Source organism: Arachis ipaensis, chromosome B1, assembly GCF_059453495.1.
Source record: "Arachis ipaensis isolate K30076 ecotype BB chromosome B1, ASM5945349v1, whole genome shotgun sequence".
Taxonomy (NCBI): Eukaryota; Viridiplantae; Streptophyta; class Magnoliopsida; order Fabales; family Fabaceae; genus Arachis; species Arachis ipaensis.
Window position 1 is genome coordinate 10815206 of NC_142436.1, and position 11006 is coordinate 10826211.

Below are 11006 nucleotides of genomic sequence, written 5' to 3' on the forward strand. Positions count from 1 at the left end.
AATCTATGTATTATTTATCTCAAGTATATTTATGAAATAAAAAAAAGTGTTATTAGTATCAATTAAAGTGGTTGGTGTTAAGTGCTTTGATGAAATTATTAGAGGGAGGAGATGTGGGTTTCATCCACCATTCATTTCATTATACATATATACTAATTTTTAACTACATACTATAACATATAAAAGGTTCGAGTAGGTCGAGTTAAGTTAGGCCTAAACATGTAGCTCAACCTGACCTGCTGCAGATCACATTGTAAGTCCTGGTCGAACAGGTTGAGTTAGAAAAATGTATAATTGGAGTTCTTGCATTTAGGCCTTTAGTAATCAAATAGTAAGTTTTCTTATCACAATGTTATTATTGAGCTTGATTCTCAAGCATCTCGTGCTTTGATCTTGTTAAGTTGCTAAGTTCCAGTGTTTCTTGTGCATCGTGAAGCCAATAGAGTCACAAGAATGAGGTTGCTTCCATTGGTAATTTTTAGCTCTCGATATCCATGTTTATTTGTAAACCTCCTTTTGGTTTTCCTTCTTTCAAATTGCCTCACCAAAATAGCAAGTTAGCAACCATTCTACAGAGTTTGTTCTTTTATTTATTTATTTTAAAAAAAAATTCTTTGCGAGACTAGAAAACAATGCAACGCAACTCAAAGTAGCATTAAAATGTGGTAAAGCTCACGAAATAAAAATTTAATAGAGGAACATATAATTACAAGAAGTCGTGGATAGAGAGAATAATACTCGGAAAACATGAAAGAAAACATTTAAATAAAATTACTAATAAAAAAAAAAGACTTCACATCAAAATTTGAAACCTATTGAAATAATCTCTTCCAATTTAAGCCGTGAGGAGCCTGTAGCCGCCAGCGAGAGGAGAAGCAGAGCAAAGAAAGTAGGTTATTCATGAACTATAAATAAACCAAATTGGTTTCTTTCGTTCAGAAAAATGCTATATAAACAACTCATTCGAACAATTCATTCTTATTATTTTATTTAGCAATTAAAGTGAGTTAGAGAAAAATGGTTTTGCCAAGCAACCAAAGAACCAGCGACATCTCAATACCGAATATGGTGTTAAGCGTGCCCCTATCTAACATCACTCCGAACATCGTAATCCCTGCTCCATTGTTCTCAAAATAATTCACTGCAAAAATAACCAACATTATTATTATTATTTAGACAATGACTTTTATGAATAATATAAATAATAGGCTCTAAAATTGGCTCAATAAAGTAAAAACACACTACACCCCCAAATCATCTACCTAAATCTTAATATTAGGATAACGATTTGCATACTTAGTGAATTGAACATCCAATATACCCATTATTCACATTGTTTAGTATTTTTATTGTCTATCTATACTTTTCCTACTTATTATTATTATTATTATTATTATTATTATTATTATTCATGAGCAGTCATGATGACAAATATAATGCTTATTAAAAAGAAACAATAAATGATTTTAGAGACATTATATATATGAGAATTTGTTGGGTACATAATAAAGAATATATACAGCTTAATCATTGATCAGATCTGTGTTCTAATAAAAAAATTGGTCCAAGCTTGAAGAATAAGGGAAAGGACGATGAGCTGTTCTTTAAAGGATAAACTTATGTTGGATCTGAATTGATAATTGATGATTAGTCAAGTTCAATAAAGAAATCATACATTATGATAGATATTAGATCATAATCTTTTTTATGCTTATATTTTACTGCCGTCTACCTTGGTTGTGCATGTGATAAATAAATAAATTAAATGCACTCAAAGATTATTAACTTGTTAAACGTTCAAAGTATAAAAGGCGAATCAACAAAATACTTACACATCATGAATCTGATACCACGACTTTTACATTTTTCATTTCTCCAAGATTTTTTTTTTGACAAAATATATTATTATTATTGTTTTTGTTAAATAAGTTTTGAATTCTTATAAAATATATATTTTTTAAGATTGGATCCTATAATTATTTCTTTTTTTTTTGTTTATTTTAGTCCATATTAATTTTAAAAGTTTTTATTTTAATTCCTATTATTAGTAAATATATGTGTATAAATATATGTGTAGTTAAATTTATTTTTACTATATATTTTATATTCTAATATCTGTTTTATACTGATAACTGATTTTAGTGACTAATTTTAATATACACTTAATATGATTGTAGTTTAAATATTTATGTAATATGTTAAATATTAATGTAAATAACATCTCATATCAATATTTAACAAAAAAAAATCTAATAGTAGAAACCAAAATGAAAAGCTTTTAATTTTACAAGGAGTAATAAAAAAAATTACTAGGACAAATTAAATAAATTATTTAAGAAAAAATTTCACTCACCTTCTGATTAGATGCTAAAATGATACTCTCATCCTCTCTATTTTTAAAATATATACTTTTTTCTCTTATAAATTAAAAAAAATTTCTTCTTTAACTCATTTTAAAATTTTTGTATTAATTAATATCAACTTTACCCATTTTTTGAGAAAAGTAAATTATTTTTTATAAAAATGTCCTTTAGAAAAAATTTTATTTTTTGTGATTAAATTTTGTGAACCAAAATATCTTTTAACAAATTATTTTTCTAGTATTTAAATTGTATTTTTACCAAAATATCTTTTAAAATATTTTGTAATGATTAAATTATTTTTTTACTAAGATACCCTTCAATATTATTTTTTTAGTGATTAAAATTGTGATATCAATGCATATTATTTTAACATTAAATAAAAAAATTCTTTCCTATGAGATTAATAGAAAAATATAAAAAAATATTAAGCCAAACTTGTAAAACTATGTTTAATAATATGCATTGATCTTATGAGACTAACAGTAAAATACACAAAAAAAAATTATTGTTAAAAAAAGTTTTGGTAAAATTATAATTTAATAACTAAAATTATTAAAGGGTATCTTAATAAAAAATAATTTAATTATTAAAAAATATTTTAAAGGATATTTTGGTAAAAATATAATTTAGTCACTAAAAAAATAATCTGTTAAAGAATATTTTAGTAAAAAAATAATTGCAAAAAATTAAATTTTTGTTAAAAGGTATTTTATAAAAAAATAATTTATTTTTTCTTAAAAAATAGACAAAATTAATGATAGTTACCACAAAAGATTTAAAATAAATTAAAAAAATTTTAAAAATTATAAAAAATGTATATTTTATTAAAAAAAAAAAGTAAGCATGCAATTTTTTTTTTCGAATTTAAACATTAATTACATATTGTTAGGAGTAGTATAAAATTCAATGTACTGTAAAAAGGGGCAGTGCAATATATAGCAAAGAGATTAAGAGAACATACCAAGAGCTTGTCTCTTTTGATATGAAATAGTGCTGTAAGCATAAGACGGAATTAACTTGGTAGAATTAATGTCATCTTCTTCGTCACCACCATCATCAGTATCTGATGAATCTCCATCCGTACCAACGTGAGGGAAAATTCTCTCTGTGGAACTCTCAGCCGCTGCCACTAGTCCATCACCGGCGCCTGCTCCGTCGAACGAATCCAACGTCGCACAAACGTGCCACTTGGCAGCCAGCCCTGTGATCGCCTGTGCTCTGTGTGTGATCTTTGTTGCACTACGTAACAATATGCACAATGCAGCAAGAAGTGTAACGGAACACAACTGCGCCATTAAAATAAAATAAAAAATAAATGTAATACTAATTTATCATATGTTTTATCATGTATCATATTGATTGCGAGAGAAATTCATACAAATATTACAAATTAAAGAATATCAAATTTAATATCACATATCATTGGTTAATGTAGATTACTTTAAGTTTATGTATTTCAACATAATTTATTATTTATTATCGTTTTAAACTATACTTACGAAAAATAATAAATCTACACCCAAAAAGAAAATATCATAAAATATTTTACCCCTGTTTATTTTAGTGTTGTCATCATTTGTTATTTTTCCCAGTTTTGTAATGGACAATCATGAAGAACAAGATCTAGCACGACGAATAAAAGGAACATGGAGGCAACACAATTGCACAAAATAACGACCACGTCTTCATTTAAATAAAATTACTATGATCTCGACCACGAACACTTATTCTTATATATAGAATAATTTATAATTCAAATGAAATCAATGTGTATGTAATATACTACTATGTAGTATGTACAGCTAATAATCGGGGTCCACAAGTGCGCATCCTTAAAATTATTCATCAAATAAGGTGAAAATTAAGGTGAAGTCGACTTTACGTGATGTTGATACGTGAGAGTTGTTAGATGAAAATTTAGCCAAATCAATAAAATCATTTAACGGCTCTCAAGTATCAACTTCACGTGAAGTCGACTGCACTTAAGTTTTCACCATTAAATAATTTAATTAAGATAGTAAACCAAATCTTGTTTAAAAAATGATAATAAGAATTAAGATAAAATTGAAAGAGAATGATGGACGTCTGGACGAGGAAGATTAGAAAGTAGAGGAAGAAACCAAACTATATTCATCTTTGGTGGTTATTTAATTTAAAGAATTCTGCTTTTTTTAATTTGTCTTACACTCATTAAACAGAAGGCATACCGTAAAAGTTTGGAAATAACTTTGATTACCTAATCAACAATATTAAATTGAAACTATAGAAATTTTCTCCTATAGATATAACCCACGGTTGAAGTTTACGTTAGCTGTGAGATGTACAAATAATCAAATTTGTTCAACCACTATCCATTAGTTTAACATTCTTTTCAATATAATTTTATTGATAAACCATTAAAAATACATTCGAATTATTTTATTATCGATAAAAATATTTTTAAATTAATTAAAAATGTGATAAAAATATACTCATGTAAACTAAAATGTCTTAGGTAATGAAAATTCAGAGGACATTTTTATCATATTTAAAACTAATTTAAAAATATTTTTATCGATAATAAAAATTAAAGACATTTTCGTCTACACTAAAATATTTTTTGGTGGTAATTTTACGATTTTACCAAAAGATATTCCTAGGTGCATATTTTGGTATAAAAGAGACGAGAATCAAATTCACAACTAATTTGCTTTTTTTTCTATTTGCTGATGGGAGAAATTTTTTATAGTTAAAAATTGTTATATAATAATTTAGTTAAATATATTAAATTATTTAATAATTTTTAACTATCACTTTTAGATAAAAATAATTGCATGTAATTATTTATCTATCATTCTAAATTTGTAACTTGTAAATTGTTTTTAAAATTTAATTTTAATTCACTAATAGCATTAAACATTTTACGTACGTGTTTATTTAAATTTATTTTTTTAGATGAATCAACTTATAAGATAGTGATTTTTAATAATTATTACATAATTAGACGCAGATATAAAACTATTTATCAAAAATTAAATTCTTGTTTTCGAGCTTAAAAATTAATTTATTCATAAATAAATAAAACAGAAAGAGTAAGAAAAGGGGTAACAAACAAAAGTGCATACATACCGCAAGCTCACCGGCTTTGTAGATATTGACTTGATTTCTGGCTTTGGTAGTGACAAGAAGACACATGAACTGGCTTCCAGTGACCAATACGATAGCGAGTATAATGAACGCGCGGTACCTGTGGCTGATGATTCGCAGGTGCCTCCTGATCCTCAAGTGCTCCGAGAGCACAGTAGCCACGTCCGAGTCCACGTGGAACACCGTGGCAAAGTCCTTCAGCCGTAGGATCTGGAGGTAGCAGATCAGACGGAACAGAATGCACACGAGAAATATTACGGTGGTTCGGTACAGCCAGGAGCAGAGTTCTAATATGCACCCCACTGTACCAGTGATGTAACCAAAGAAGGGTATCTGTGACGATGCTGATGCGTACCACCATATCTTGTATGCACTCTCCGCAGCGAAGCACGGCACAACAAATACCGATATGATCTTCAGTGACCTCTGTGTTTGTTAACACAAATTTAAGAAAATTAGTTAATTTTAATTTAAATATGAGGTAAAAATAAGAAAAATATTACTCACTTAAAATTTCTCCTAATTCTCCTATCATACACACACATCTAATTAGTGTTTTTATAATTAGTGCTAGAGAATATGTCCGTAATTCGTCAGAATGTTTATTTAAATTATTAGAGAGCATATGCTTAGTTTTTCATAGCATGTTTCTAGTTTGAATAAATGAACAGTAAGAACCACTATGGATTGTTCTAGCGTAGTGTGATCTTGAATTCTTCATAATGATGAGGCATCTGTGTCTTCTCCGGTAAATGCGGTGATCAATATTTTAAAAAAAAATACTATTTATACATTAAAATTAATTATTAAAATTAATTGTTAATATATTTACATATAAATATAAATAATTTAATTTATTTTTAATATATATTTATATTCTATATGTATTTTACACTTTTGATAATTAATTTTAGAGTATCCTTATCATTCATATTTTTATTCTCTGAGCTAATCATGATGACTAAAACTTGGATAACGGACATGGAAAAATGAAAAAAGGACTGTATGTAATAATACGTCCTTCAAAAATGTTCATAATTGTTCATTTATTCATTTATATTTAAAATATATTTATAAATTATTATTTATGAAGAAACAAAGAAAAATCTAAATATTTTTAAAATATGCATTAAATATATATTTTTTAAATTCAACATTTTTCACCTATTTTATAGCTTCCATAGGTGTTTTCCTTTGTGTTGTTTATTTTTCCCGGAGGTTTCATCATCTAATACTTAAATGACAAAGTGAGTCTTTAAAGCGTGCTCTTACTCATTATAAATTTATAACAACCAAAAAGTTGACAAATATGACACATTCTACAAAAACAAATGATTGAAAAATACTACTACAAAGTCAAAACAAGATACATATAATTACGGATTAAGGTTTCTACTGTGAGCTATCTCAATCTTTTTCAATCGCTTTAGAAATTTCCAGCTGTTTCCTTTTGTAATACAGTAGTAATCTAGCTAATATTCTTTGGAACTTAAGTTAAATTAAACTAAAGCTATAGTTTTCTTCACTTCATCATGTCTCCGTCTAAGTTAAACCTTTACCAATATTATTGACAATTAAAAATACAAAAAAAGATTTACGAAATTGCATTACTACTAACTATAAATGGGGTTCTGCCTTTCTAGATGGTTCTCTGACTTTAGCAACATTACAGCGCAAAATTAGCAAGAATCTCACGCTAAGAAATGTTAAAAATAGCACTCATGCGTTAGAGAAGTTATTCTTAGGTGCTCTCAGAGTAGAAGAGTCTTAACTGCGACTATCTTCTAATTGGATTAATATGTCTAAACAAACATAAACACGCTAATTAGAGAAAGAAAGTGAATGAATGAATGACAGATCAATTTGAAACGGATCCAAAATGCTCTGTCTTATTGTGCTGAGCTCTTTCTTTAAAAAAAAATGCAATAATGGAAAAGAGAGAGGGAGAGAAACATACATTAAGTTCGAACATGTAGTTATTCCTAACGGTTTCGCTCTCATCGCGGAGCTTATCAAAGAAAAGGAACCTTCTGAGTCCGTACTGTTTAACGAACCCGGTGAGGCAGAGGAACGAAACCGCCGCCATGCCGCTCAGTGAGACCTGCACGACGCTGTCGTAAGAGCGGGAGTGGTGGGAGTCACAGGAAGGGCAGGACAGCAGGAAGTGTGACGCGGCGGGTACGGCCACCGTGAAGAGGAGGAACACCAGCCACGACAGCGCCGCCGTGAAGTTGTTCGACTGGTCCATGCACATCCACCGGAGGTAGGAGCGGAACGTGCGGAACTCGTCGTTCACGTTGGAGACGCAGCGGTTGTATTGTTTCCTCCGGTCCAGGAGGGGTTCCTTGTTGGAAGAAGAATTATCGGCATCGGTGATGGTGGTGGTGCTATCCGCCATGGCCACCGGGGAGGTGATCGATAGTGGTGGAGGAAGATTAACTAGAATTTAGAAGTTAGAAGAGATGGTTTTGTTTAATTTGGATCGAGAATGGGTTTAATTTCCGATTTATTAGGATGGCAATCTAACTCCTGGAACTTATTTTCGGCCTTTCCTGTCTGGAACTTATATATACTTGTCAGTTGTGATTACTCATTAGCGTGTCTATTAATTTTATTTTCTTTTTCTAAATTTATGTGTTATAATTTGAAAATAATCAATATTGTATAGGAGAAATTCTTATTAGAATCAGTCATTTTAAGTATTTTTTTTGTCATTATTTAGTCGGTATAAATATTAAATTATTTTTAATAAATAAATTTTATTAATTTATATGTATAAATTTTAAAAAAATTTAAGTACAAACAGTATGTATTAATTTACGTCTGTCAAATTTTTAATAAATATACGTGTAAATTATATATTTTTATATATAAAATATTTATTAATATAATTATAAATTATTATTAACCAAAAAATAATAATATTTATTAGTCATGTAATATTATTTTATTATAATATGAGTAAATAACTATAAAAATGCCTCTAAAAGATTTTAGGACTTTAGGTGCTTGTAAAATTATTTCTAAAAGATCAAACAGACAAAAATGTCTCTAACTAAACATATTTAAAACTTCACAAAATAACAAAAATAATATATTTTAATAAGTGATAAACAATTTTGTATTTAACAAATGACTTGTATATTTTATTTAAAATTATAAAAATATTTTGATAATTATGTAAAAGGAGAATACAAAAAGTTATAGTAAAATTCAATTTCAATTTTTTTTTTATCTTTTTATAAGATTTTTTACCATTCACAAAAGTCAAACAATTATGAAACAAAATACATAAAATTATTAAATTTTAATAAAGAGAAATATATATTTTTTAATTAAACTTATAAAAAGTTACATCAAAATTTAATTTTAAAAATCTTTTATGGGAATATAAAAGTATAATATTTAGTTATGTTTTTTAATTTTTTTATGTTATTTTTTGTGTTTTGATCTTTTGGTAATACTTTTTGTAGTATATTCTATTCATATTGATAAATATAGATTTAGTTAAGGTGATAAGATATTAAGTTTTATAATCAATGGTGGTGGGTTTCAATTTTATAAATGTAAAAAAAAAAATATTTTTTTTGAATAAATTTTTACCCTATATAAAAGACGTTGAAAATTGTCGAAATTATCAGTGAAAACGTAAAAAAAAATCCGACCATAATTTTATTATCGTTGAATTTATCTGTAAATAAGCGCTAATTGTATAAATATTACTGGTAATGATTTATCAGTGGATTTTTATTTCTAACACTATTTTTATCGGTGAATTGTTTGCATAATACTAATCTAAAATGATGTTATTATTGAATTTTTTCTGACAGTGATGATGGCTCTCTTTTTTTTTTTTTCGTCTTAATTACTGGTAAAAATTTATCTCAGACAATAATATTATTGAATTACATAATATTTTAAATCTGTGAAATTAACATATAAATCTGTGACTTTTTTATTTTTTTTGAAACAAAGAAAGCTCAATACATTGGAGTGGAGCAAGAAAGTAATATAACAGAAATAAAGTAAAATAAAATATATAAAGATGAACATCGGTCATCTCCGACAGAGCTATCAACAACCAAAAGGATCAATACCAGACCACTCTTTATAGCTCAAAAACGTCCTTTCTTGAATGTGCTCAACACCTGCTTCTCTGTTATTGAAGATTCTATCATTTCTCTCCATCAAGATATTCCAAATCACTGCAAAGAAACTAACTAATAACAGCCGCTCCTCCTTCTTTCTGTTCTGTATGCCAAGCCAACTCTCAAAAAGTCCTTTCATGGTTCCTGGGACCGCCCACGGTCTATCAAAGTGTCTGAGCCAAGCGCCCCATATCTGCCACGTAAACTCACACCCAAGGAACAAATGGTGCACATATTCCAATTTCTTTTTACACAGGGAGCATAAAGTATCATTTTGATGAAGCACGCCTAGTCTACTCAACCTTTTTTTAGTGTTTACCCTGCCAATTAGAACGAATCAGCCAAAAAGCTCAATCATCGAAGGTACCACTCCTCCCCAAATTGATCTAGTGAAATTGTAGCTCGTAATCTCTTCCGAGAGAGTCTCCGCTTGCAACACCTGCAGAAAAGAGTTAGTAGAAAAAATTTCTTTATTATCAAATTTCCACACAATATTATCCTCTCTGCCAGCTGATAGTGCCACTGGCCTTAACCTCTCATGAAGCTGATGAATTAACTCCATCTCCCATTGGAACAACTCTCTCCTCCATGAGAAGTTCCAAATCCACTCTACTCCATCCCAAAACCCACAGTCCCCTATCACTGATCCTTGTTGATAGTGCCACTGGCCTTAACCTCTCATGAAGCTGATGAATTAACTCCATCTCCCATTGGAACAACTCTCTCCTCCATGAGAAGTTCCAAATCCACTCTACTCCATCCCAAAACCCACAGTCCCTTATCACTGATCCTTGTTGGTTTGAAATAGAGAAGAGCCTTGGAAAACTTGCTTTAAGAGGACCACCTTGCACCCAATTATCTTCCCGAAACCGCGTCCGTCTTCCATTCCCTACTTCCATCGCCAGACCACTAATAAGTTTTTCTTTCACCTGTTGTTCTGCTATATTTAACTAACATATGTCTTTCCATGGGCCCCTTTCACTGGGAGAGTCTGAGTAGATAGCATAGCATTAGGGGTTAAATTATTACAGGAACACACTACCTTCTTCCACAATGGGCAATCCTCCTTTGAGAAACGCCACCACCATTTGAACAACAGCGCTGTGTTCCTGATTACTGCATCTCCCACCCCCAATCCTCCAACTTTTTTTGGGGCCTGGACCACCTCCCACTTCACTAGGGGTATACCATGAGTACCATCGTCCTTACACCACAAAAAGCTTCTCTGAAGTGCAATGAGCTTGTTAGCAACCGCCTTTGGCATCTTGTACAGACTGAGGTAATAAACCGGCACGCTATTCAAGACTGATTTAATAAGAACTAGTTTACCTGCTTTGTTTAATACCTTTGCTTTCCACAGGCTGAGCTT

General features: G+C 29.4%; 2 protein-coding genes across 2 annotated transcripts; both read right to left on the reverse strand.

Moving 5' to 3' along the window:
- Window positions 1–661: 661 nt before the first annotated feature.
- On the reverse strand, window positions 662–8029 carry LOC107616459 (uncharacterized). The gene is made up of 4 exons (XM_016318418.3): window positions 7447–8029; window positions 5472–5915; window positions 3325–3649; window positions 662–1141 (listed from the first exon to the last, which is right to left on the reverse strand). The coding sequence occupies exons 1-4, from the start codon at window positions 7885–7887 to the stop codon at window positions 1008–1010; spliced, it is 1344 nt and encodes a 447-aa protein (XP_016173904.1). The 5' UTR covers window positions 7888–8029; the 3' UTR covers window positions 662–1007.
- Window positions 8030–9563: 1534 nt separating this feature from the next.
- LOC107645857 (uncharacterized) lies at window positions 9564–10536 on the reverse strand. Its single transcript, XM_016349988.1, has 3 exons — window positions 10195–10536; window positions 10005–10076; window positions 9564–9830 (listed from the first exon to the last, which is right to left on the reverse strand). Exons 1-3 carry the CDS (start codon window positions 10534–10536, stop codon window positions 9564–9566), a joined length of 681 nt encoding a protein of 226 aa, XP_016205474.1.
- Between the last annotated feature and the right edge of the window lie 470 nt (window positions 10537–11006).

Coding starts and splice junctions, on each gene's coding strand:
- LOC107645857 (XM_016349988.1), bottom strand. CDS start 10,536: ATGGAAGTAGGGAATGGAAGACGGACGCGGTTTCGGGAAGATAATTGG. Junction 10,077..10,194: donor TTGTTCCAATGGGAGATGGA/GTTAATTCATCA, acceptor TCTTTTCTGCAG/GTGTTGCAAGCGGAGACTCT. Junction 9,831..10,004: donor GATCAATTTGGGGAGGAGTG/GTACCTTCGATG, acceptor TTTACGTGGCAG/ATATGGGGCGCTTGGCTCAG.
- LOC107616459 (XM_016318418.3), bottom strand. CDS start 7,887: ATGGCGGATAGCACCACCACCATCACCGATGCCGATAATTCTTCTTCC. Junction 5,916..7,446: donor ACTACATGTTCGAACTTAAT/GTATGTTTCTCT, acceptor TAACAAACACAG/AGGTCACTGAAGATCATATC. Junction 3,650..5,471: donor ACAAAGCCGGTGAGCTTGCG/GTATGTATGCAC, acceptor TTAATGGCGCAG/TTGTGTTCCGTTACACTTCT.